Raw genomic sequence first — 27,583 nt, 5'->3', positions numbered from 1 at the left:
GCAGAGCCCAGATTGGACTTTCTACACTTGTCCTGTGTCAAGGCCCAGAATCTAATTGGCCTTAAATTGGGTAAGTTGTACCTTGATCCCTCCTTCTGTTCTCCAAGCCCTCCTGGCAAGTGGGTAAAGGCAAAATAGGAACAAAAAAGAACACGGCCGGTGTAAGGAATATCGTCAACTGTGCCCAGCTCCGGCTTATGGCCAGGAGCTGGTATTCTGGGGCCCGAGACCAGGGCTTGGGACTGAAACTTGGTCCCGTCAGTGATTGGTTACAAATTAATCCAACTGCTTACACCACAAGCTACGGTTTATTCGACCTAAGAATCTGAGTTAGAGAATCCGGTGGAGTCAGACTGCATCACTGGCCTCCTGTCAAGCGCATGGGTCAAGACCAAGGCCAGAACACAGAGGATATGGACATGCTGTGAGAGACCTTGGCCTGGATGGACCCACAGGCCAGCGGCAGAGCCCCCCAGTGCTCACCTGCTGGCCCCGAGGCCCCGGGCTGGGGAGGTCTTCATCGGGCTTGATCTTGGACCGCTTGTTGTGCATCAGGTCCCCCGTGCTACTCACCGCAGACTCGCTGGTCGGCTTGTTCTGCGGGTCACATTTGCAGGGACAGAGACAGTAATTAGGTTTCGATCAAGGAGCGGGACCAGAGCTAAAACATGCTGTAGACAAGCCGGCCGATGTGGCATTGGAACAAGGGCTTGGTAAGTCTCCAATCCCACAAGAGCAGAGCCCAGGAAACAAGTCTGAGGCCAGAAAACATCTATGATGGTTTCCCCTTGGGAGGAGAAACCCCCTGTGGCTTTCAGGGGCCCCTGGGGGACTCCTTCGGTAAAGCATTTGCTTTCAGCTCAGGTCATGATCCCGGGGTCCTGGGATTGAGCTCCATGTTGGGCTTCTTGCCCAGCGGGGAGCCTGCTTCTCCCTCTCCCTCTGTCTGCCGTTCCCCCTGCTTGTGCTTTCTCTCTCTCTCACTCTGTGTGTGTCAAATAGATACATAAAACCTTAAAAGTACATAAAATTAATTCCCTAGCTTTTAAATGCTAGAAGATTGGAGCAGGGCACTTGGGTTTTCATGAGCTCCAATCGTGTGCTTGAAAGAACAGAGTAGAGAGGTGGGCAGGAAACCAAAAGAAACAGTTGGCGATGTTCTTAGAGGATTCAGACTCTTTGAGCGGGATTATCGAGGAGGTAAGAGCAGAGGGCATGGCGGGTTTGGTTCTTCCCGTGGAGTTATCACAGGACCCGAAGTGCCTGCAGGGAGTCACCCAATACGCCCCTCATGCGGCGTATTGACCTGAGCAGGGTTACAGACCCTCATCCAGCAGCCCCGCTGTCCCACCGGGGAGGAAACGACTCTGGGGCAGGAAGCCCACACACACGTGCCGTACTCATCAAAACCTGAAGCCTACGTAGGGCCCTGGATTCGGAAGACCACGAGAACGCGGGGGCAGCCACCTGTCCTGGGGTAGGCAGGGCCCTCCTCTGCGGCTGCAAGACAGATCAGCTCCTCGGGCTGTGTCTCTCACCTGTGAGGACTCCGATGGGCCCGAGCTGACCTGGACGGGGTTCAGGACTGTGGGGATCCCAGGGATGGGCCTCTGCGTTGGAAACGTCGGAGCAGGGTGGATGAGAGGAGGGCTGTGTCCAAAGGCTGAGCCTAAGCTCTGCTGCCGGCTTAGGATTTGCTGATGCATATGGAGAGACACGGGAGCAGAAGGGTAGGTGAAGCTCAGGGCAGGGCTGTAGGAGGAGAAAAAGAGCAGACGGCGCTCATTCACACGGAATGCGCACAACCCCACCAGCATGCCGCGTCTGCGTCTTTACACCTGGTGCTGCCCTCCCAAGTGACATCAGGTCTGCCTGTGCAGGCCAGAAGGCAAAAACGGTTACTGATGGACATCGTGCATACTTCCGAGAGAAACACGCCTGCAGAAGCAGACACGCGTGTGCCCACACCCAGACACACAGACCTGAAACGAGACTCGGCAAACGGGAACAAAAGGCTCAATAACAGCTATTTATTGCAATAACAAACTTTATATAAAAAAAGAGTATGGGCGACTACATGCTTTATAGTATTTTTATTGGCTCTCAGCGCCGTATGTCCCCGTGCATGGAGCAATCCCTTTAATCTCGGCTCACACTGCGTGCTTTCATATGTCTCCAGATCTTATTACAAGAGGAAGGAAAATCAATTGGTTAAATGTGTTTTGAACACCATGCTTGTCATATCACTCATTTGTTTGTAAAGATGGAAAGCTCGGTTCATCCAGAATGCCACCTAAAGAATTTCCATCAGTGCCATCTGGTTATGGAAGCTGATGGATTAACCTCTCCTGGCTCAGATCGGTGATCAATGGGCTCCGGTGGAGGACTATTCCAGTGGGAGAGCTCGGCTCCCTCTCCCAGCTAAATGGCATTAAATGTCTACGCAAGCCCATTATACATGGTAATGCCTGTCACCGCTCCATTATGCCTCAGCTCTGTCCAGCCTACGGCGAGTTGCAAAGAAGCCGCACTATTACCTACAGATTGCTCGATGGGTACACGGTGCCAAATCGTTCTTTGTGCCGGCACGGTTTAAGAATCAAATCCTCTTAAAAGAATGAAGTGTTCTCGAGGAAATCTGCCCATGGCTTAAAAATGCATGAAAAACTATAATTGCATTCCCAAACGTTTCCTTCTTAAAAATAATCAGTGGTGGGGGGGGAATAATAAAAATATGCATTTCCTCGTCCTGCTGTGTAATACCCAGAAAGAATCAGAGTTTCCCGTAATGTCAAAGGTAGAATTCATGCAAATTTCCAATCTGGTGGGTTAATTACTGCTGTTGGTAAGCGCATTAACTGAGAATATAATAATTACAATACCAAAATTCACACCATTTCAACAACTTTAAGTAATAATTCTGAAGATATACTCTGTTCATTAATGTGACTCCACATTTTGCCTATTAGACAACAATCCATGAAAGGCTGCTTCAATGGGATTACATTACTATTATTCCTACAGAGAACCTTGCGTTACAATAGCTTGCCCATTTAACACTGAATATCATTAAGATTACCCTCAGAGAATTTCCCCCAGCTTGGAGGAACTCTCCTTTCATTCCGCATTGTCACTCCATAATAAAGGCGAGCAGGAGTGTGCTGAAAACAGTCATTGTTCATGGCAAGTTAGGGAGAAATCAGTAATAATATTCCGTTTCTGCCGTGCGATAGTTTCTGCCCGTTTCCGAAAGCAACGGTGAATGATTACGGCAAGACTCCGCTAAGGTAGCTGCGTGGATGACTGATAGGGCATTAATCAAAAGATGCATATCTGCCCCAGAATTTGTTCACAAGCTTTCTTCTAATAGCTGATTTCATGTTCACTGAGCTCTATGCCAGTTTGTCCAATTTATTTTTCAGTGTACAAGCCATTCATCAAAAAAAAAAAAAACCAAAAAAACCCCACAATGATTTAACACCCCACCCCTTTCCCTTTTGGTGAATGGGCATGACTAAGTACAACTACATTATTCTACTCATTAAAAAAGCAAAAGCCCAAAGACCCCACTAGACATATATGTGCAATGGGACACAGTCCGAGGAAGCCTCCAGACACCTTCGCGGAGTTTCCTGAGCCCACACGGTGGGGCAGGCGTGGAAGGGGCCCTTCTAATGCCGGAGGGCTCAACGTTTGGGGGCTCAAAAAGTCAGGACCTGATTAAGGCTCAGGGCCACTAGAGAAAACATTTCAGAGGCGGAACATGCCCTCAGTTGTGTCTATGAGCGATTTCCAGATGTTCCTGGGCAGGCAGGATGGGTCCATTTTTACTTCTCAAAAGGTGTCAGAGGGAAGGAGAGCCAGGCTGGGTTTCCTGCTGTGAGTCCCGTCCTCAGATACACTCGGGCTGACCTCAGCAGACATCGGGAAAGGCAGGGACAGCTTTCGATACATTTTGGGAATGTCCCATCCCCCTCTTGTGGCTGCTTTCCTGCAGATAAAAAGCAGGTGCCAGGAACAAACCTTCTCCGAAATCCATGTCCAGTCTTGGCTTCCAGGGGACATGATAAGCACTGGCTGAGCCTCCCAGAGTGTAGGCAGCTGGCCACAGGAAGGCTCTCTCCACCACGTGGGAAAGGCAGGTGATGGCAGGCTCCTGCGGTGGCAGGCAGGGTCCCCACTCGCAGAGCCCGTGCTGTGGCAAGCTGCCTGCTCCTCCTGGTCACAGAGCCTCTTTAGGACTCGATGACACACGTCACTCTCGGCAGTGTCGCAGCATCAGCAAGGACGCTCTCAGGAGAGCATGGAGGAGGACAGAGGGTTTGGAAGGAAGAAGCCAAGGATGGGCAACGTCCCAGCACCGCGTGGAGATGTCAGTGACGACAGAAAGAAGGACTGGGGCATTTCCACAGGTGCGGAGTCGGGGATCAGCCACCACCCCTACTATCTGACAGTAAGTGGCCCTAGGAAGCTCCACCTCAGGGTCCCGGGCGGCTGGGGGTGGGGTGTTGGTTGGGGGGGAAGCAGGAGAGTCCCCCCGGGGCCACAGGTACCACCTACATCCTTCCCGAGCTGAGCATGGTCACATCCTTTCTATCAGCTGGGTCTTGGCCTTCTGACACCCTGCCCCATCCAAATGAGCCCCCCTGCACGGCGGGTCCGATCACATTCTCCTGTTGGACCCTTCTGTTCCCTGGCCACACCCGCACTCTCTGAGGTCACAGTCTGTCTCCCTCTAGACCTTGAGGTCCCAACGGGGTGGACCCGCTGATGCCTGGAACACTGCCCGGTGCACAGCAGGCCCTCGTACGGAGTCCTGAGCGACCGAGTCTCTTTTCAGCGTACTACAGTGTCCATTTACTGCTGCAACTGAGCGGCTGAAAACGATACACGCTTCCTCTCTCGCTGGCTCATGAAACCAGTACTGCATTTTTGTGGAGTCTCCGGCAGCTTCTAGAGGCCAGGCCGACCCGTCCTCTGCTGATGCTGATGGTTGCATATTGGCTGATCTTCTTCCCTGGCTCTGACTCTGGTCCCCCACCTTCCTCTTATAAGGATGCTTTTAATTACATCAGAGCCACCCGAATAATCCCAGATAATCTCATCTCAAACTCCTTCCCATAATCGCAGCTACATAATTCCTTCTGCCTGTAAGGTAAAAGGCCTGTTCATTTCTGGGGTTAAGATGTGAATGTCCTTGGGGCCGATCACACACAGAAGAGTCAATTCAAAGAAAACCATGTCTTCCTCTGAAAACTACAATTTGACAATGCGTCTGTAAAACAGTCTAAACAAAGCCAGATTCATGTCTTTCTAGACAACTTTAGCGGCTGAACGGTCTTTGCCGATTACAGAGGTCAGAATTAAAAAGAAAAAATAAATCCTAACCTTTAGAAACCCTGAAAAGAATCATTCCATAATTTCCTAGAAATTACTGATGTTGTTGAGGATTTTTACAAATCTCCTGTGTCCTCCAAAGGAGGACATGACCTAATTTAAAACTCGGTCTACCTGAGCTTTATTACCTCAAACTTTTTTATATTTCTGCTCACCCTATTCTTTCCTGTGGATCCCATGAAGAAAGCTTAATTTTATCATCTGATTTCTGCATTCTCTTCACTCAGTATTTGACATTTTAAATATAATTTTTTAAAAAACCATTGTTTTTTAGTTTTCACTTCTTTTCCAAATGACTATCGGAAAGATGGGGTGACTTAAAACACAAAACATTTATGATAATGTGACTTAAAATGATTTATCTATATTTAGTCAATGAGACGAGGAGAAAACGTGTCAGGTGGCCCCCATCTTCCCAAACAAGGTGTTAACTAGGCCACAGACTTCCCCAGACAACAGGCTGAAAGGAAGTCTTACGATGGTGAGGAGAAAGAAGAGCTCAAGTCACCACATTGGAGGACTCTCGCAGGGCAGTCACCATGGGACATGCCCTCTAAGTGTCCCACCCCAGAAACAGTTTGCAGCAGTCATAAGAAAACCTTCTAGAAACTAGTGATCCTTGCAAAACACTCCAAGAAGCACTCTTCTAAGACAACAGTTATCAAGCCAGAAGAAATTAATTTCAATATTAATTTGGCCTTTACTTTTCTCAAGAGCAGAAAAGGAAAAAAGGGTTTTAGGTCCTTGACTCTAGCGTGGAGAATGTCCTCAGCCACCCAATATAATTTCTACCCATTAGAACAGATTCACAGTTACAGATTTTTTGCTTTATAAAATACCTTAAAGGAGCATTCCTCTGTGTTTGTGGTGACTCAGGGATAGAGCTCTGAGCACACGGACATAAAATTACTCACAGTCAGTTCCCACTCTATGTTCAGCTCTGAGCTAACAGTGATCAACATAGTGTTGTCTGAGTGGGAACAAGTTTGTCTATTTTCCAAAGATTTAAATGAAAACTCCCTGGATGCCTGGGTGGCTCAGTGGGTTAAGCCTCTGCCTTCGGCTCAGGTCATGATCCCAGGGTCCTGGGATGGAGCCAAACATCAGGCTCTCTGCTCAGCAGGGAGCCTGCTTCCCTTCCTCTCTCTGTCTGCCTCTCTGCCTACTTGTGATCTCTGTCTGTCAAATAAATAAATAAAATCTTAATAAAATAAAATAAAATAAAATGAAAACTCCCAAAGTCTGAAACTTTGAAAAAGTTTTGATATATTTATCCCTCTATCAAAAATCAGAGGTATAGTTTTGTTGATACTCTTTTTGCAAAGTTGGCCAAGTTTTGCAAATGGGGCCTGGTCTCTTCATGAGCAATAAACAGCATAGTCACACCTCACCTACCAGGAAGTCTCCTACCTGGGAATGTCAGCAACTACCCTCAATCCAGGTAACATTTGGAGTACAATTAGAAAGAAAATGTTAAGCGAAATAAATGTCATAAAATGCACACACAAAATCTTGTATCAATTCAGTAAGTTTTAACCATGTACTTTTTATGTATCTCATTTATAGTCCCAGAGCATAAAATATTTTTTGCAACTAGACAGTTAGATATTATTATAATCAAGACATGGAACTTTGACACTCATAATCATTTTTCACTTTCACCACATTGTTTTCTCACACCAAGGAAGTAATATGAGCCAACGTTTGTACAGAAACCTTGTGATCAATCCATGCATTTGTATTTAATTTCTAGAATGACCTGTTAGTGGGGACACTGAAAGTTCATGCTGCTGAAAATCACTCCCTAAATATTTATTCACCACCTGCTGCCTGTGTGAAGAGTGACAGACACAGGGTGCCTCTGCCTTCTTAGGAAATGTCCTGTTTTAAATATAAGGTCAATGATAACTACCTACAAACATGTGTTTTTCAATTGCTCAGGTTGCTGTATTTTGCTCAGATGTGAATTTTGGAAACATCCTTCAAAAGGAATGCATACTGGGGCCATTGGGTGGCTCAGTCATTAAGCGTCTGCCTTCGGCTCCTGTCATGATCCCAGCGCCCTGGGATAGAGCCCGTGTTGGGCTCTCTGCTCAGTGAGGAGCCTGCGTCCCCCTCTCTCTTTGCCTGCCTCTCTGCCTATGTGGGATCTCTCTTTGAAGCAGCTCACTGGGCCTCCCTGAGCATCAGTTCCTTGGACCTGAAAACAATTCAGCCTTGCTGGGAGCTTGGAAGGCTTCCTGCTGTTCCTGGAGCAGGGGCCGAGGGCTGTGCCTAACCGGGCCCCTGCCTGCCTTTCCTGTTTACTGCCCTCCATCTCCTGGATTCCTGACACTCCCTCAACACCCAAGCTCTTCCCAACCCGTGGCCTCATCTGGTCCACTCATTCATTCGTACCTGACTGGAGCCTTTTTCCCCCCTTCAGGAGTTCAGTGAGAGTAGGGGTCCTGCCTCTCATCCATCCCAGTAGCCCCCATGCCCAGCGCGGTGACTAACACAGAGTTGAACATGCAGCTGAATACGGGAGGGGATGAATGAGTAACTGATTCAATGAAATGCTCTCTAAAACCAATAACCACATACGAGAGGCAATAACAACTACCTTTCTCAGTATTAATCACTTTGGCTACTGCTGGGGGAGAAGAAGTTTGTCACCACTTTCAGAAGATGTCATTAGCGTTTCAGGACACTGGTCATTGGGCACTGTGTTCCCCTACACTCTGTTCTTTGCTGTGTCCCACCCAGTGTAAAAAGGGTATCAACAGATCCAAAGTCAAGCTGCTCTGTAGACCGAGCTGGTTCCTCTCCTGCCTTGGTAAGTGGCAACAGACATTTGCTTCCTCCAGGGAAAAAGATGGCCACTACAGGACACAGAACACAGAACACAGCCCACTGTCCCGACACTGGTCATAGCCCATGGTGCTGGCTGCAGACACCTGTCCCACTGTGGCACCCGACTCCCACTTTCATCAAGATGTCTGTCCTGACCACACCAGACCAGAGACCACTGAGGACACAATCTCATCTTCGTTTTAGCCATAAACTCAAAGCAAGAACACTGTAACTGGTGAGTTGTAAACGAGTGGGTTACTCATTTCTTCATTCCATTTACCTTTGGAAAGAGACTACAGGAAGAGGAAGGTCACCCCAAACTCCTCTTTGTGACAGTGGTGTAATTTCTAGGGGAAGGTATTAGCAGAGGCAAAGGTATTTCCACTATATTGCCATTATATTTACAAAACCTATGTGGAGTGGAGGTTACAGGTTGTTATTGGATAAATGTGAGTCATCTGGGCTTAGATGGAAGTCTTCAGGGGGATGGACAAGTCAAAACTGCTTGAGACAGTCAAATTGTTCACAACGACATTTCCAAGTGCATGGGGTTTTCAGAATGGTCATTTCAGTTATGATATAAAAGGGTAGGATTTGTGATGTAGACGTGGACCACAGGGTTGAAAAGTGATACATAACTGAGTGTGCTTAGGGGCTTTTGTGAATAAATATTTGCTTTCCACAGTATTTTTACAGCAATTTTTACAGAATTACTAGCTAAATACATAAACATAAGAACCATACTCAAGGATAGACATTTGCTTTTTAACCCCTCATTTTGTATCCATCTCTCCATCTCTCTATAGCTCTCAACCTATGGACATGTAACATACTCTTCATAAAGACTGTAACAACCTAAAAACCAGAATTATTCATCTGACACATAGAAAGTTCCTTTAATAAAAGGGCTAATGAGAATTCTGATTACTCATTTAAGAGCTCTTTCAGGGGCACCTGGGTGGCTCAGTCAGTTAAGCGGCTGATTCTGGATTTGGGCAGGAGAGGAACCAGCTCAGGGTCGTGAGATCAATCCCCATATCGGGTTCTGCACGGAGTGCATGTCTCTCTTTCCCTTTCTCTCTGCCCCTGTCCCCCTAAAAAAAGCGCTCCTTCATTTCTTCACTCAAGAAACAACCTTTGAGTGGTGTCAAGGTGAGAAGGCACAGGTGTTTTGGGGGGTGGTGGTATGCGGCCATGAACAAGGCCCGTGGCCCTCTGTTAGTCGTACTCTAGCAGAGGCGAAACAAACAGCAGACTCTTAGATAAGCTGGTCAACGCAGACATTTCAAACAGAGGCAAATGTGACTACCAGCCTCTTGGAGGGTAACATCTGAACTAGAATGCCGTACGAAGGAGATCACCGCTACGGCATTTTTTCAGAAGACGGAATGCTTGACTTCAAACGGAACACCATCTTGGCAACTCAACCAACAGCGTTACACTGCACGCCTCTACCAGCTGTAGGTCAGACCCCAGAAAATAGCACCAAAGTCAAACATGCCTGGGGTCCATTGCAAAGCAGGGCATTGGAAGATTGACATGCAACCTTCTCCAACTTTCTCCTGCAAAGACCCACTATGTGGACGAGTAAAACAAGGGCAACAGAACGTTCTTCCAAATCTCTGTGGCACAAAAATAAAGAGTGTGCCTCTTGTGTGCCTTTGCTCACACCTCCACCCTTTCCCTGCCTCCCAGTGGTCCCACCACTTTGACTGATGATTCCTTAAGTCGGTTTTTAGTTGACAAATCTGAACTAAGAACAGGGCAAGCAAAGCACTACAGGACAGGCAAATGTTACCAATGATAATTATTCTAGTCATCGTGTTATACACCATGCAGATGTCATTCTGAGCTATCTGCATTACTTATGTGCATTCAAAGCTACCTCTGGTCCTAACACACACCAGCTGAATATTGGAGAGTGAGAGGTCAGGCTGCCAGAGAGAAGAGAGAATGGAAAGGACCCAAAGGAAGAACAGGAGTGCACAGTGGCTGGGCCCATGACTATGGATGCAAACCTCTTCTTCCAGCTCTACTGAGAATGGCAGGGTCTGTGGGAGCTCCTTGGAGGCAGAGGAAAATGATCAACCCCAGTCAGGATCCAGTACTAGGTCACCTGGGCGGAGGTGAGCAGATCAAGAAGGCAGGAGAAGATGGGGGGCGGGTAAGAATTAAGACAGACAACGTTGCGACCATCTGTACCATGAGGCTGTGACGTACTGGAGAATGTCAAGCTAGGTGGGTAGAAAGCCAGAGGGGGAAAAATTAGGGAGAAGCGAGAGAAATCAATGCTTACCAGTGATTCTGTGTGAACAGAATTCTGTGAGAACATTATTTTGTGAATATCCTGGTGTACCGTATTTCTACTACTTTGATGCTATGAATTCTAGTTCAGCCACATGATCGTTACATAACCTGAGCAAAGTGAGCTGCGGTCATTGGCAGTCTGCACGATGTTGGGAGTATCTGTGGAGGGCCGGAAGAGCCAGGCCACAGTTCCGAGATGGGCACCCTTCCTCAGAGCCTGGGGTGATCACAGGGGTCGCACAGCTGGGCCGTGCTACTAGGGTCCCAGATGGGCCATTCCAGGGCCAGCGCTCCCAGGACTTGGCCCCCAGCTGGGGTCTTCATCCTGGCACTGTGCATACACACCAGCTTTGATAAAGTGTGTCCTATCCTATACGGGCTATCTCATCTTTTGCTTACAAGTGTGAAGCCTGGACTTGGGAGAGCCAACAGGCAAGGACAGCTTGCAGAGGCGGTTGCAAAGCTGAAATCTGACTACGGATGTGCCCAGCTCCAAAGCCTCCCCTGGTGATGAAGTTGGCTAGTCCTGAAGACACCCCAGGACTCCCATCTATGTCCTGATGATGGTCACATCAGCCATGTTTTTGCTTTGCTCCGTGTCTACCCTTTAATGACCATATTGAAAGAACAAAGAAAAGCAGAAGAAAATGATTTCACATCAACCTAGGGCTTACGATATTTAAACACTAACTTGCGTGCTGAAGAGGACTGCTGGTAACTGAACAAGCAAAGGATTACAGGTGTAATTGAGAACGTTATGGAAAAAATGGAGGTACACACCATTTCTAGTAAATATGCGTGTCACTACCGCTAACACGGTTTTCCCCCAGATGGTTGGGGTCTCCCTAATGTGTATGTCCATCGTGGGGCACCCCTCAACGAAGAACTAAAACTACTGTCCAGTTAGAGAAACATACCAGTAACAAAACCCTCACTCAAAGCAAGGAATTTTTGCCTTTGCCTTTGCGGCAGGAATCACCCATAGTTTGCAAAACTCCAGTTCAAAAAGATCGCTAGGAACTGAACTCTTAATTTATGGGAGGAAAAACTTAGGGGAAGGGATAAGCGAAGTCGACAAGCAGGGTTCCCTAATTAATGAACGAGGACATGATCTAATTTGATGCCTGAAACAACCATTTGGTAACTAGCACAGCACAAATCAGTAAGTGATTAGCTGATAAAAGCAGCCTAAACACACCTAAAATTCCTCACTTGGCTTACTTTCGTTCCCACTTATTGACATCAGCCCATGTTTGATCATTAGCGGCGAGAGATATTTTATGGTAAGCGTGTTCACAGAAGCCTGAGTTTGTACCTTCCCATGCAGGAGCAGACAGAAAGCATTTCACCAAAGGAAGTGTCAAAATGTTCTCATCCCGGGGAGGGAGGATGACAAAGCAGAGGGCTTTCAAATTAAGCTAAAAATGCTTAGTAGGAAAACAAGGAAATCTTGGTTTGCCGTATTTCCTCTGAGAGACGTCCCTTCCTATGTCATCACGTTTCTTTTCCCTTAGATTCGAAATCCTGCTGACACCTTTTCTTTCTTCCTCAAATGCACCCCTTTCTCCCATCGTTAACAAATGTGAATTACACCATGTCTGACTGTCTGTCTTCTGCTCTGTCCCTCCTCCCACGTGCTGCACGACCAGGTATGAATGGGTTTTCTCTCCAGAGAACTATGAGTAAGAGGGGCTTGGATGAAGGCTCGCCAGTCTCACTGCACAGCAGCCTCCATCATAAGGAAATAGCTACGGATGTGCATACAGGCTACTAATTCAAGTCTGGGGGAAAAAAAAAAAAAGCTTTGGTCCAGTCCTTGGCTCTGGAATTCACGGCAGAAGCATCTGACTGGCATCCCGGGTCAGGCCCGAGGTCGTGCCATCGCTGTCACCCTCAGAGGGCATCAGTCCCGCTAAGGCGGGCCCCTCGGGCGCTGCCCCTTTAATAAAAAGAAACACATCACGGATTCTGGAAAATACAAACCTGATGGCACTCGCGGACAAGTGACCATAGGAGCCGCTTGCTGACGAGCTGCTGCGGGAATTATTGAGAATCGTGACCAAGGAGTTGGGAGACGTCCTTATCATAGTCTGAAGGTCAAAGCTGTGATCGGAGAGCGGTGATATGGACAGGGTACGTTTCCGGCTGGGCCTGGCTGACAGCCTGGGGCTGGGGAATCTCGTGCCTGTTGCAGAAACAGAACAGAACCCAGTTACCTGCGGTTGGAACTCCACACCTGTGAGTCACTGCTCCGGGCCTGGCTGGAGGAAGGGACAGCTAAGAAGCCAGCAACCTGCAGTGACAAGTGCCTCTCTGCCCACTTCTGGTCTCCTGGCTACCACTGAGGAAATTAGGGAGAAATATTTATCTTCTAGGGCTTACCTCGGGGGAGCTCTGTTTATTAATGTGCAGGCAAAATGATAAATTGCTAAACAAAAGGAAAAGACTTTTATGTGTTATCCCTCTCATTTCTAGTGATTTATGAATCTGACGGCTGCTTAGATATTCCCATCATCAATTCACCACAAGCGACAAAGACAGTGGTCCCCACAGTTTACACGACACACCCCTCCCCATCCCAATACACACCATTTTAAGGCAATGAACCGAAGGAGGAAATGAATTAAAGCACCCGGAGATTAGAAATTCAGCTTAGTGATGCTCTCATCTCCCCATGATTTTGGTAGTTATCTGATCCACGTATACGTAAAGCTTTACTAAAACACTGATAAATGCATTATCTGAAATTGACGGTTCTCAATCGGGGGCAGTTATGCCTCCAGGGGACATGGGACAACATCTGGAGATCATTCAGTTATCACAGTTCAGGGGGTGAGTTCCCATCGAGTGTGTAGAGGCCAGGCGTGCTGCTGAACGCCCAAGAATGCCTAGGACAGCCCCCCACGATGAAGAAGTCTCTCTCCCCAGGAGTGCCGAGACTGAGGAACCCTGCCTCAGTTCTCTACAATCTAGAAGAATAAGTTCCAATAAACATTCCCAATCTCAGGATGTGGTTCGTTTGGAGGTGTTCCAAGATCAGGGGTGGGGGAGGACCATGTAAGCATTATTATGAGATTTGATGAATCTATTTTAATTCTCTGGACCTTGCTTCTCCAGTCATAATAATAGGGAATAAAGCATTTATTATTAGAAATCTCAGTCTTTATTAAGATTCCTCCAGAAGTTCTAATCGGGAGGTTAGTAACTCACACTTCAACGCATGCCAACTTGGTACAATGTTTTTTACCTAAAGAGTTGAAAATGAAATGCCTCTTTGCCTTCAGTTTGGTAGATCCTAGAGATGCGGATTTCAGGGACCAACAATGCATATGGCCCAGAGGCCCACACTCCTGCCTCTTCTAAGGTCACATGTCCATCATCAAGTCATCAAACTACAGCTGAATGAATGAATGAGAACATAATCCTACTCCATAAGGAGCAAATGAAACATAATTCGTTTTGAGTAATAATGGAGGGGTTTTATTTGATAGTACAGGTCTACTTGCCTAAGGGGACACTACAGTTTTGTGGTACACAGAGCGCCGAAGTAGAAGGTAAACCTTCTTTATAGGAGACAGACTAGGCACTTGGTCTCTGGCAACTTCTATGGGAATACTTTCTTCATCATGGACACAAGATAACAATCCAACATGCTTCGAGATCATGAAATGAAATCGATGGATATGAGAGAGTCTATAGGTAGTATCACAGAATAAATAGATATACTTCATCTGAAATAATCGCAAACTGGAGCTTAGGAAATAAATCTCAAAAATGAAGCTTAGGAAATTAGTACCATGTATAAAACTGGAAAACCGATTTGAAAGATGAATACGGTGCCTCCTCAAATTTTTCTTTCAGACACATTCAAAATTGAGTTTCTTCATTTAGAGTAATTTCATTATGAGCCTGATTTAGGCCATGCTAGTACCAATATAGCTATCCCAGCTAGATACACATCTTTTAGTGTTTAAACCACCATCTTACTTTTATTATACATCTGCCTTACACAGAAATGTTCCACATTTACTCACTATGAGAGGCTAATTTCATCACAGATTTTTTTCTTTTTCTTTTTTTTTTTTTTAAAGATTTTATTTATTTATTCGAGAGTGAGAGAGCACAGGCAAGCGGAGGAACAGAGGGAGAGGGAGAAGCAGGCTCCCCACTGAGCAGGGAGCCCGACACGGGGCTCGATCCCCGGAACCTGGGATCATGACCTGAGCTGAAGGCAGACGCTTAACCCACTAAGCCACTCAGTTGCCCCTAGTCTTTTTTTTTTTTTTTTTTTGCCCCTAGTCTTTTAATGAAGAAATCTATTCCACTTCCAAATGACTCCAAGGACTCCAGACTTCCTGTCTACTTCCATATAACCTTCAGTGATAACCTTTCTCGATGGGTCTCAGGGATCCGTGGCAGAGTTAAGAATAACAGGACACACTAGACATAGAGATGATGCCTGGAACACCTCTAATTTCTTATATCATTAATTAGATAAGGTGGCCATCTGATGTTAAGAAGCAACAGAGGTCTTAGGGGCCCCTTACATCGTCCAAAGCCAGAGTCCAGAGGCTTCCCTTCATCCCTTCCAAGGAAGCCTTCCTGCTGCCCACGGCCTGGCTGGTCTGGCTCCTCTCTGTTTTTCCCTCCAGGATGGGCTCTTACATTGGTCAGTTTCCACAGATGCAAATAATGAGGGTTTCAGGAGCCCTCAATTCTAGAATGTTCCTCATCGGGATTACTTGCTTTCCTGTCTTTTAAGGTAATTAATCCCGAAAGACAGAATTAGATCCATAAAGCAGACTTGCTTATTCTAACATGCAACATTTAAATACGCTGCCCTTAGGTGGCAGAAACCCAGGTATGCCCATGGTTGGCACGTTTAAAAGGCAAGTGCTCATCCAACACTAGTTTCTTGCAGTTTCTGCCAACTGAGGACTCTGGAAGATCTGTTAACAATGGATGAGAGTGACCAGCTAGCTTCTAGGCTTTGCCCTGCAGGGCCACACCCAAGGTAGTGATCTATAAGAGTTTCTGCTTCTCTGTTAGAAAAGTCACCTATGATTTAAATTCTTTGCACACTCATGTTATGTTTAACTAAATGCTATTTCATTTTTTTTTAGAAGGAAGGTAGTATTTTAAGCACTTCCCAACCCTTTAATATGCTCCTCCTAACCCCCTAATAACCAAGGAAATAGAGAAAGTCAGCGTTTTGGAATGGTGATTTGGGATCCCCTGTTGAGGGGAACAGCTAAAACACAAGGAGAACATTTTGAAGACCGCTGCAAGAGAAGTCGCCCAGTTCCTCACTGATCCTACCGTCTCCTTCTGACACATAAGACCAGCATTCTTATTGTTCCAACACAGATCTCTCCAATCTGGCTTTCTGTTAATTGTTTTGTTTCTCTGTTCTAATAAGAAAATTCTGACAAAGAGAAAGGAGGTTTCTTTTTATGTGATGAATGATAGGACATCTAAATTCCTACTTAATGACAATCAATTTACCATATACTCAGGCAAATTAAAATTCCTTTAATTAGTTTTTACAAAGTAAAAGGGTAGCTTCATCCTTTATTTAGATAAAAACCGCCTTTCCCTGACTGAACACATTCTCATCAAATGTAGAAGGTAATGCGGGCCGACCTTCCAAGGATGCTCCCTTATTTTCATTCTTTATTTGCAGAGTTTTAAATAATGAATTTGCATAATAAACCTGAACTTTGTTTCCAACAATCCCTAATTGAAATGTGGTTCTGATGACTGAATTCCAAGCTCTTGACTCTACAAAGCCAAACAACAAACCCCCGTTTCTCTTGCTTTGTGGTAATGAACTTCCTGCCAGAAACTGTCGCCAGCTGGGACCCCGTGTAACTCAACGAGTTCCTTCAGGGCCGTAAGAAGATGGAGGCCGTAGCTCTCACTCTAAACCAGTATCCCCCTCTCCACTCCAAGCCTGAAGGCCGTGCCCAGGACACGCTTTTGTCCCAGAAGAATCCAAACAGATTGTAGATGAAAAAGTGTGGCCACCAGGAGAAACAAACAAACCTCCCCCAGCATACGCCTTTCTCAAAGCCACATACCCTTTGTCATAGTCAAAGGGAAGAGGCTTTCACTGAGGGATCTCTCAGACAATGCTTCGCATTCACTTCCTGACACCCGGCAAATGGAACTGAAAGAATGTGAATAAATAAGAACTCTTGGATGTTCTGAACTGTGATACTCGTAGGCTCATTTGTCTATGTCTAGATAAGTGACCCTAAGGCACCACCATAAGCCTTCAGGGATCCCTAAATAAGCTATATAAAAAACATCAAAGGATGCCATTATCTTCTACCATTATGCACTAAAAACAGCTCTTTCTGACACAAGAGCACACAAGCAAAGCAGGGTGACTAGTTGGAACAGGTCAACAAAACATGTTTCTGGAGAAATGCTTTTTATTTTTCCTAGAGAAAAGGTCTTAGTGAAATATGATTTTTAATGTAAAGAAAACATACGAAGCAAAGTAAAGCCACGGGGGGAAAAATGTACAAACGGAGTCTAGGTTTCTTTAAAAAATTAGTTTTTAGGGATTCCTGGGTGGCTCAGTGGGTTAGGCATCCAACTCTTGTTTTAGCTCAGGAGGTGATCTCAGGGTTTTGGGATCAAGCCCGCCCACCCCCAGTTGTGCTCAGCAGGGAGTCTGCTTGAGGATTCTCTCTCTCTCTTCTGCTGCCATTCACATACGCTCTCTCTCTCTAAAATATAATAGCTAAATCTTTGGGAAAAAAAATCAATTTTTAAAGCATGAAATAGAGAAAACCAAAGAGTGCCTGGGTGAAGTATGTCCGCATCATGAAACCCATTCCCGTATTTTTGTTCTCAGGACAATCAGGGCAGGACAGTTCTTTCGAGACCTGCCAAATCACAATTGCCTGCCTCTTCCAGTCTGTGAGTAGCCCGGAGCCCTCCACGGGAGCCCCAGGACGGCCTGATAAGTAGGAGAAGCTCCTCGGAAAATCAAAGAAAGCCGAGCACCAAATGGTCTTCCAGCTTCTCTGGTTTCAAAGGTCAGAGAATCACCTAATGGTCACGTCTCCCTCCACAGTTCAGCATCCCCCCCCCCCCGCCCCACCCCCGACTACTTACTGTCCATGGCGTGAACGTACTCCATGTGGATGGCCCCGGTGCCGGCACCGGCCGCAGAAGGGATGATGTCCGCATAGGGGCTGCGCTGGCCAGCGAGCAGGGCCATCTGGTGATAGTACTCCGCGGGGCTGACCCCGGCGTGGGGGGCTGGAAGAGCACACAAGCAAAGCGGGGTGACTAGTTGGAACAGGTCAACAAAACATGTTTCTGGAGACATCCCGAAGCCCGCGGGCTGAGCAGCCCACGTCGGGAATTCCTTTTATGGCTCACGTTAGTAAAACATCAGTAACTCAGACCGTGTTTCCCACGGAAGCCTACCAGACAACTCTTATTTGAAAAGTAAAACTGAAGAAAAGGAAGAGAAAAAATCAAATGTATTATAAAAGGTTTGAGGCCTGTTTAAAGAAAGAGCCAAGAATTCCAAATGATTAAAATGTATGTATGTTCTCCTTCCCATGTGTGCCCCCCTCCCCAAACGAAATCACTTTGTAGATGCAATCACTGTATGTCCATATTTCTTCCAGGGGTAGCTGACAACTGAGGCCACTGTGATGTCTTTCCAGACATACTTAGAATACTTCCCTCAGCTCCTGGCTGGAGAGCCCGAGTCAGCTCTACCACCTGGAGCGTCCAAGGGCTCCCGAGGGGAAGACACAGCATAGTTTTAATAACGCATGTCAGGGTGATAAGCTGCAATTTTGTGTCCCATAATTTTAAGGTTCTCCCCCCCCCCATTTCTCATTACAAAATCAAAAAGGAAATATACCTATCAATCTGGAGCAATTTACTGGCAAGAGTCAGCTCTGTAAGAGTGGGGATAATAATGTGTTTCTACTGCCAAGTTATGTGCAAAAGCAGCGAGATACTGGAGACGTTTTGAGGGTGGTCTCCAGATTCTCCAAGATCTGGAGGTAAATCCCAGCTCCTCCTCTTACTGCTCCAAAGGGCTGTGGGTAGCAATGAATGCAGCAGTGTTCAGCATGCAGCATTCCATCGGTAAAAGTCAGTTTTACAATTATTATGTAGAAACATGGGTGTTCCAGCAATAGGGCTGCGTATGTTCTCTGTGTCCACACTTTTATACACGATAAAAATATCTAGGCACAGATATACATGCACCTCTTAGCCTACATGTGAGAGACATCTGTGACTTGATTTTGATTATTAATTAGACTCTTGAAAGGGAAGAAGAGGAAGGCAGAACAAACCAATTAAAGAACGTTTTATTCATACTCATCATCAAATACTATGGAAAACAGGTGACAAGATGCTTTAAACTCCAGGTTCCACATGCCACTGACCCAACGAAATTTTTGCAAGCCAGGCATAACTCCAAGTGTGCCGTGAGCTGGCCTCCCTTACCCCCCTCCCTCTCTTCTCCTGTGTTGTCATTTCTCTGAACTCCAAAGTTCTCCATGGGGATGACTCTATTACTCCCCATTGGGACACCAAATCCAATACTTGAGTCTGACTCTTTTATTGTTTCCTTTTTGTAATGTGAAGCTCGTCCAAATGGCACAACGAAAGAAAGAGATGAGCGGAACAGCCATTGGGGCATCGCAGCTGCTACTCAAAGTAGAACTTAGTAGGGATTTACTGAGAAATCTCCCAGGGCTTCCCACCTCTCCCCACCATGCCCAGCCAGTCCCAAGAGGGGCCGGCAGAGAAAAGGTGGACGGCTCAGGGTCACACCACACAGTTACCCAGACGGCGCGGTGGAGGTTCTGTGTGCTGTTGTAGAGAACTCATAATCTCTCTTTCTCATTAATATGGCTTATATAGTTCTGGACCTTAACTCAGATTCTGGCAACTGTGGGCAAGTGAGTCTACATGTGTGCATGAGATGAGAAATACTCTTCCTGATTCAAAGGAGTGTTTTATAATTTGACAGTTATGGGATACACGGCTCTAATTAGTCTTGTGAAAAGTAATTAATTGGGAAGCTAACAGAACCAACAGGAATTTGACCCTTGAGAGCTTAAAATGAGCATCGAGTATAATAAAATTAAACTCAAAATTTTGTTTCTTTTCCCATCACATCCCTCTTCCAGGTTTCACTGGGCAGGGTCAAGGTTGGAGGGCACGAGCAAATCTAGACCATCATGTTCTCGAAGACTTGCTACTCAGAGTGCGGTCCACGGACCACAGCCCTGGCACCACCTGGGAACTTTCCAGTGTGCAGAAATCCCAGATCCACCCCACACAGAAGGACATTTTCTCATCATTCCCAGGTAGTCCACACACACAGTGGGATCTGAGAAGCACCGGTCTAACAGACACATCTGCGTGAACACACCTCTCAGATGTGCAGAACAGAAAAGCGTTCACTGGGAGGTGAGCAGAATGGCCCCTTACATCTGCACGCTGTGTGGACGGCAACCAGGCCAAGAGGACACAACAGCGGATAGGAGCAAGGTGTCCAGAGTCCGTGAGTTCGGGCCTTGAGTTCCATCCCTGCCACGCAGTAACCAGTGGGCCACATTACAAGTTACATGGCCCGTCTCCTCACTGCTCTCCTCACCCTGTAATGGAAACAATGACCCCCTCCCCCCATGGAGGTGTCCGTAACCTTGACCTGAATCGTACCCTTGAAGCAATCAGCCCAGTGTCTGGAACATGGGAAATGTTCGGTCAACATTAGAACCGCTCCATGCCACGTTCCAGGTGGGGCATGAAGCAGAAACATGAATGGGTTGGCTGGGGACAGACTCACCGTCCGTGGGGCTGAGACCCCGGGCTGCCGAGATCATGGAGAGAGACGGGCTGTGAAGGGATCGGATGTAGTCCATGTAGGGGTTGATGTAGGGGTGTGGAGGGCTGAAGGGGGGCTCCGAGGCTGCAGCGGGGTTCCGATGGGGGGAGATCCTGATGAAGGGCAGGTCTGAATACGTTGGACTACTAGATAAGGCAGAAGGCCTGGGTGAAAAAGAAAAGCAGACACAGGAGGTACAGGTGAGACCAATATCCTCACAGGCAGAGGCTGTCTGTAAAGGCAAATGAGAACAACTTGACATGAATTCAAGGTGTCCTGGGGAAAAGACATCGGGCACATGTGTTTCTAGTACAAGGGCCTTAAAGTCATGGTGACAAAAGCAGGTAGACTCATACTACACAATTATCTGGGCAAAGAAGACGAACCTCTGTGAAATCTCATGGCACCCTGAATACAGAAAAAGAAAAGCTTGCCTTTGGCCTTCCTTGATGACAGGAAATTCTAAACCACAGGCATCTGAGTTTTAAGTAGTTCTGCAATTACGTGTTATGTTTGACCCAAATATTACTTTCACCACTGAAAACCTCCCTCTTACCATCACAGTGTTGTGAGGAAGGAAGGACGGAAGGAAGGAAAGAAAGAAGGAAGGAAGGAAGGACGGATGGCAGGAAACAAGGGAAAGAAAAGACAAAAGAAAAGAGAGAGAAAGGAAAGAAGGAAAGGAGAAAAGAAAGGAAAGGAAAGAAAGAATTACACACAGCAGAGTTGCCCATAAAGGAAGGAGGCAAACTGCAAGGCCTTTAAGAAATGTGCAGTCGGGGGCGCCTGGGTGGCTCAGTGGGTTAAAGCCTCTGCCTTCAGCTCAGGTCATGGTCCCAGGGTCCCGGGATCAAGCCCTGCACCAGGCTCTCTGCTCAGCGGGGAGCCTGCCTCCTCCTCTCTCTCTGCCTGCCTCTCTGCCTACTTGTAATTTCTCTCTGTCAAACAAATAAATAAAATCTTAGGGAAAAAAAAAAGAAATGTGCAATTGGCACTATATTATATATTCGTGCCCAAACCTTTAGGGCAGCAGTCTTGCAGTTGGGGGTAAAACCAGCTTCACAGATCCGAGGTTCACCATTCAAAAGACAACTCCTCCTCTTTGGGAGCCAGCCCTGACTGCGCCCTTCCCCTGCCCCTCATCTTTCAAGTGGCACTTGGAGAGCCACGTCCAGGAATTCAGTACTCCTGGGGCTACGAAGCTGGAAGAGAACGGGGCTTGATCGAGCTCGAGCCTTGGTTCTGACAAGCTGATGAAGATAAATTCGCAACACACCTTGCTGCCGCCCTAGCCTGAATGGCTCCAGGGGATTCCTTCCCCGGGGACCACTGGTTCCGGAACGCCCCCTCCCCCAGCCCCCACTGCCTTGTTCTTCTCTAATAGAAAACGTGTTGTGCGAGTAATCCAGTGAACTGTCCTCATTCACGGAGGGGATGGCCACGGGAATGGGAGGCCGTGATAGAGACAGATCCACAGAGCGCGGCAAATTCCTCTTACACCACCCGCTTTCAGAGCAAAATGAAAGGGAGGGGAGATGCATTTTTCTCATCACACCTCCTGAAGCAAAGGAGCCCCCGGCCGGGGGCTGGCCCCCATCACCCGGTCAGAACACAATCCGGGCAAGTGTGCAGCACAGGCACAGGGATAAATGAAACCACAGATCAGATCATGCATTTTCTCTCAGTAGAAAATAAGAGGTTGAAATATGTTGGGGGCAGGGGTGCTCAAGTGATGTTTCTTACTCTTTTTCACTTTGAACTGGAAAAAAAAAAAAAAAAAAAAAAGGCGAGGCAGGGCGCCTGGGTGGCTCAGTCCTTAAGCGTCTGCCTCTGGCTCAGGTTGTCCCAGGGTCCTGGGGTTGAGCCTGGCTCCCGGCTCAGCAGGAAGCCTGCTTCTCCGTCTCCCACTCCCCCTGCTTGTGTTCCCTCTCTCCCTGTGTCTCTCTCTGTGTCAAATGAATAAATAAAATCTTAAAAAAAAAAAAAAGAAGAAGAAGAAGAAAAGAAAAAGAGGCTTTTTATTTGTTATTCGGATGCCGCGTTTGGTGAAGTAAAATAAAACCCCAGAGTTTTCTAAATTTCCATACGGGCAGAGTGAGCATTCACCACCTGGAAACAGCTTTCTCTTTTCAAAGCAACTTGAGACTTTCCATACTCAATCGGAAATTAGTAAAATGACTTATGTCTAAATAGAAATTGGCACAGCCCATTAGCCTATCCGATTTTAGTTCTTTACAGCCAGTCAGCTCTGGGCTGTGGTTCAATGCCAAGTTCCACTTACATATGTTGCTCCTTCAGAGCACAGGATGCTCCAGTTCTTAAAATCGCTTTCGACTAGAAAGGAAAATCAATCTTTCCAGACCGATTCAAAAGTAACTACAACAAAACATAAACTTATTTTCAGACTTATGATGAGAGACCAGCATGGCAGAAAGGTGCAAAAGCAGACATTTCCAGAAATCTGTGGGATGCTAGCTCCCCGCCAGGCTCGTCTCATGATCCACAATAGGACAGACTCAACATCGGTGAGGGCAGTGGCACATCTTACTGGTAACCTGATAACCTGTAATTTTTCTGAAATCCCAGAATTGACCACGGTAGTAAGAATATTCCTAGAGGCCTAAATACTGTATTGAAGAATTATAAGCCGGGGAAAAAAACCGAGCGTCCTGAACATAAAAATTACCGAGGTGGGGTTGGCAGTCACCAATCCCGAAGAAACAAGGAAGCCCACAGATAGGAGAAGCTTTCCTTCTGCCAAAGTTCCCAGGACGTCTGACGGCCCAGTCCCGCAAGAGGACTGAAGATACCTGTTCCAGGAACAGCCGAGAGTGAGCAGTTGGACCTGGTCACAGCATCCCTGCAGGGCGCCAGGGCCCGTTCCCCCTTCCAGTCCAGGAAGAAGTAACAGCAGAGAAGCTAGGCCTGGTTCCTCATGAAGGTGAAGTCAGGAACCTTCCCCCACTGTGGTGAATGTCACATCCAAGCACACGCCTCCCAGATAGATGACACTAGGGAGCTATGGGGTCACCTGGTCCCAAACAATGGGGTAGGAGATCCCTTCAGACAGGAATGCCGACAAGAGAGCTGTAAGTTAATTACAGCTGTAAGGTAATTACCCTAAATTAACAAACCAGCTAGCACTCAAAGGCCAGTCGTCCCCAGGATACAAACAGGAAACTGCTTAGTAAGGGTTACCCAGTGATGGGGTCGTCAGGAATTCCGGGGACAGGTGAATCAGAGCCCTAGAGCGATGGTACCACAGAAAGGTTTGGGTGCTGAGGGGAAGTGATGTGGACATCAGACAGTGGTGCGACCTCCTAGGCAATGACCACCCTCTCCTGGTCTGTAACGGTACAACCGGGAGGATTCCTACCTCCTGGGGAGCTTGGCAAGTTAATCTAAGTAAAGCCTCAAGTACTGAGGTTGCCATTAAATCAATGCTTGGTGTATGCACGCATATTGCATATCTGCATATTGTAATACAATATGTGCCTATTAAATTATATATCACCATATATTATATTAAATATAATGTGTGCTACTCCTAATATACAGGCATATGTACATGTGTATGTATACATATGTGTATGTGTATACATGTGTGCACATATATGTGTGCATAAATACACACACACATTACAGATGGCAAATACAGCATACAGGTGATTCTCAAACACTGAAATACTGGCACCTTCTTTTCATAGCAAATCATACGGGGGAAGCATTCCTGTCTGCTTTGCTCCCCAACCTGACAGAGCCCTGGAAACACCTCCTTGGATTTCCAGGTAAAATCATAAAACCACACAAGGTGGTTAAAACATGAACTCAGTAATCAAATGCAGGAGCTTTGCAGAAAACTGGATACGAATGCCATCTGTCACTTGCTGTCACTCAAGATAAGTTGCCTTAGACATAAAATGAAACAGTAGCTCCCTCCTGGGGCTGCCCCCCCCCACCGTACCCCGCTGAGGCACACGGGGTGGGGGGCACTCAGTAAACAGTGGCGGGTGATATTCTCTCCGTGGTTGGCAGAATCATCCTACAAAACTTGTTTGTGTGCGTGACTCTAAACTTAGCAAAGGACCGACCAAATGGCAAGACTGTTGGAAACTTGTTTCCAATTTCCTTGCTGTTCCAAATTCTTAGCCAATAGATTATCCATCAGTTATTATGTTTTAAACAGTAAAGCAAATTTGAGGGGGCAGGTCAGGTTCTTTAAATGTAACAGGTGGATGTGTTCACTGTTACATGAAGGCTCCACGGAAGGTTATGACCACAGGGATGGATTCTGTTGAAGGAAGAAAAGGTCTGGGAGGGGTGGAAAAGGCACCCACAGAATTTTCCATATAAATGACTCAGATTATTTCACAAACCATCAAAAACATGAGCTGGTAAGTATATTTGCCAAGCTCGCTAAAAATCTTCACTGAGGATGACAGTATCCCCAGGAAAAGAAATCAGAGGCATCTTTATCTTGGTTTGCATTTTCAGTAGATACACAGAGATGGAACTGAAGATTACAGTTGGCCTTCCAAGCCTTTCTCTGCCTTTGTAACTTCTGGCTTTCTCCCTGTTCTGTGTGGTCCCTGAATGTGGCACAAACCATGGAGAGAAAAAATTAACACAAGAAACAAACAGACATTCTGGGAAGACCACTGACACTTTAAACCTCACCGAGAACAGAGATTCCATGAAATTTATGTAGTAGCCAAAGAGTACAGAAATATGCCCGTGACCTTCCAAAGTAAATCATACAAACTACTGTCCGGGAAGCAGGTGCCCAAACTGCAGAGGGTTTTCAGGAAGCAGCAGATGGGAGCAGCTGATGTCCTGTCACCTCTGCGTGTTGGCCCACACATGCCAGGACCCACACGTCCCCTCGGGGATGACCGCGCTGTCCTACTGCCACCCATCTGCTTTTCCCAGGCCAGGAAGACCCCGCAAAGAGAGGGCGTGTTGTCTCCATATTGCCCACCAGATAAATGCAGCACAGTTCCAAACAAGAAAGAACGTGGTGATCATCTCGGTATTCTCCCAGAAGACAATAAAGAAGTATAAAGTTGTATTTGTGGAGAAAATTTGACTTCAGATTATTTTTTTTACAAGGTCATGAAAACAGATTTACAACAAAAAGAGTAGCGTATTCTTATTAGAGCATTTTTTTTAGCAGTATACCATGATCAACTTAAAATACAAAACCACATATTACAGAGAGGAACTGGACTTTCTTAGAATGAAATATCATTATATAATCTGATTTGTTACTGCCTTTTCATCTATCTTATTGGGTTACTAAAATGCCAAGGTTAAAATCACAGTATTTAATCACCTGCATTACCCATTATGAGAGCATGAAAGCAGGCTTACATGCTGGATTGTTACAATTGCTTTCACATTGCTTGGGACACTGGAAATTACACATACACCTTGCTTCTTTGCACAAGGGCTCCAACTACCCGAGGACTGTAATGTTGGGGTTTTTTACATAACAAGTTTATTTTCTGTTTAATTTTGTGCTTTGTCTGACGAGAAGATACTCCCCATATTCAAGAAATGGCCTAGCCGAGAACAAAGGGGAGTTATTCCTTATAATGTATTTTTAACCAACTAATTAATTATTCAATAAATGCAATTTTAATAAATCACAATGTATAATAAAAATTAGCTCTCCATCCGGTGAAGGAAACAAATAACAAAAACGGCCGCAGCGAATATGTGAGATGTGGTCAGAAATGGGCATGATCCTGGACTTCTCTTCCTCTCTTCGAGGAGCCCTTCCAGAAGCCTCGTGTGAGCCTGAATCATACAGATGGCCGTGGGGCTACTTTCCATTTCCCCCTGCAACCAGTGCGTGCCCAGGAAGACTGGTCTGTATGGCCTGACTCAGCGGGCTTACTCTCCCCCTCTGGAGTCTTGGAGCAAGATGCACAGGCAGGGGGAGCTGGCAATGGACAGAAGAGTCAAGGCATTGGTGTCACTATTTCCTCTTGCTGGCTGGGGCTCTACAGGTGGCATTCTAATCCCCACGGCCATGGCTGTGCAAGGCGAGCCCTGCCAGAGCTATAGCCTTCAGATTATGGGTGGTCAGTGCTTTCAACTTCTGCTAGTCCCAGAGGTTCTACTGTTACTTTGGGGGCCTTTAACCTTGTCAACACCCCCGCCCCCCATAAACACAACGGCCACAGCCCAAGCCTAGAAGATGGGTCCATTTCAGATCCCGGTGCCATCATCTCTACACCTAAAGAATATCTCCCGTGAAGGTGTAATTGACTCCAATCTTCTACAAACTCACTGTGTTGGATCTCAGTTTTTTAAAAGCTATATGCGTAACTGCACTGATGAATATTTTGATGATTTGTTCGTTTGGTAGATATTTTCATGGAAGATCCACTCACTAAGAATCCCTTATGATTTCAGAACTTGGAGGAATTTCAGTAAACACAATATATGATCATTTAGTCCCTGCTTTCAAAGAACAGATAGCCAAATGGCACAAAGGGCACATGCACACGGGTGTGTAAGAGCGAGTGTTACCTGATGCGTCAAAAGGCCCTGACAGGAGGCTTCTGTGATGCATGCTGGTTACCAAAAAAAAGGGACATGAACTGTGCTACAAAATGTAGACAGGATTTGAATAGAAGAGGCCAATGAAGAGGAAGGTTGGAATATTGCCTATTGTGTACCTTGATTCAGGGTGCTGAGAACTATCTTACATATAAAATTTCCGAGCTGTGATTCATTTCTCTAACAAAGCACAAGCGAGAGCAATACTTGTTTTAACGGTAAAACGTCGTTTCCAAGGGATATTTAAGAACGACTTTATTTTTGTTTTTTATTTATGTCTGAGAATGGAAGTTTACATCCATAAATGGGAAAGCTGGTATTATTTTGAATGAGCACTAAAAAAACATTATTCCTTGTGGCCAAGCTCTTCGGATCTGACCAATGTCAGTATTTCAACATACTTAGACCGACATTTTTTCAGGCATGAGATGCCTCTGACAGAGTCAAATAAAAGTATATTTTGAATTACACGTTCTCCCTCAACATTAAAAGCTTTCTCTAGTATGTTTCAGCAGACTGCATACATGTCACCAGTTATGTCACCAGTTAAGTGCAGGGCAGATGAAAGCCATAATGGGGGATCACTGAACGTCCACAGAA

The 27,583-nt window shown here is 46.3% G+C and overlaps 1 protein-coding gene across 2 annotated transcripts in view; it reads right to left on the bottom strand.

The window, feature by feature from the left end:
* The window catches only part of GLI3 (GLI family zinc finger 3), a 263,860-nt gene that overhangs the window by 64,027 nt on the left and 172,250 nt on the right, over positions 1 to 27,583 (bottom strand). For both annotated transcript variants that reach the window (XM_059397219.1, XM_059397220.1), the window contains exons 5-9: positions 20,378 to 20,580; positions 17,665 to 17,811; positions 12,520 to 12,721; positions 1,539 to 1,752; positions 484 to 597 (exon numbers count right to left, since the gene is read on the bottom strand). In XM_059397219.1, coding sequence (XP_059253202.1) covers positions 484 to 597; positions 1,539 to 1,752; positions 12,520 to 12,721; positions 17,665 to 17,811; positions 20,378 to 20,580 — 880 coding nt within the window. The remainder of the gene's footprint in view (positions 1 to 483; positions 598 to 1,538; positions 1,753 to 12,519; positions 12,722 to 17,664; positions 17,812 to 20,377; positions 20,581 to 27,583) is intronic.

The sequence above is a fragment of the Mustela nigripes genome, chromosome 4 (assembly GCF_022355385.1).
Source record: "Mustela nigripes isolate SB6536 chromosome 4, MUSNIG.SB6536, whole genome shotgun sequence".
Classification (NCBI taxonomy): domain Eukaryota; kingdom Metazoa; phylum Chordata; class Mammalia; order Carnivora; family Mustelidae; genus Mustela; species Mustela nigripes.
This window is presented reverse-complemented; position numbering and strand designations above follow the sequence as displayed.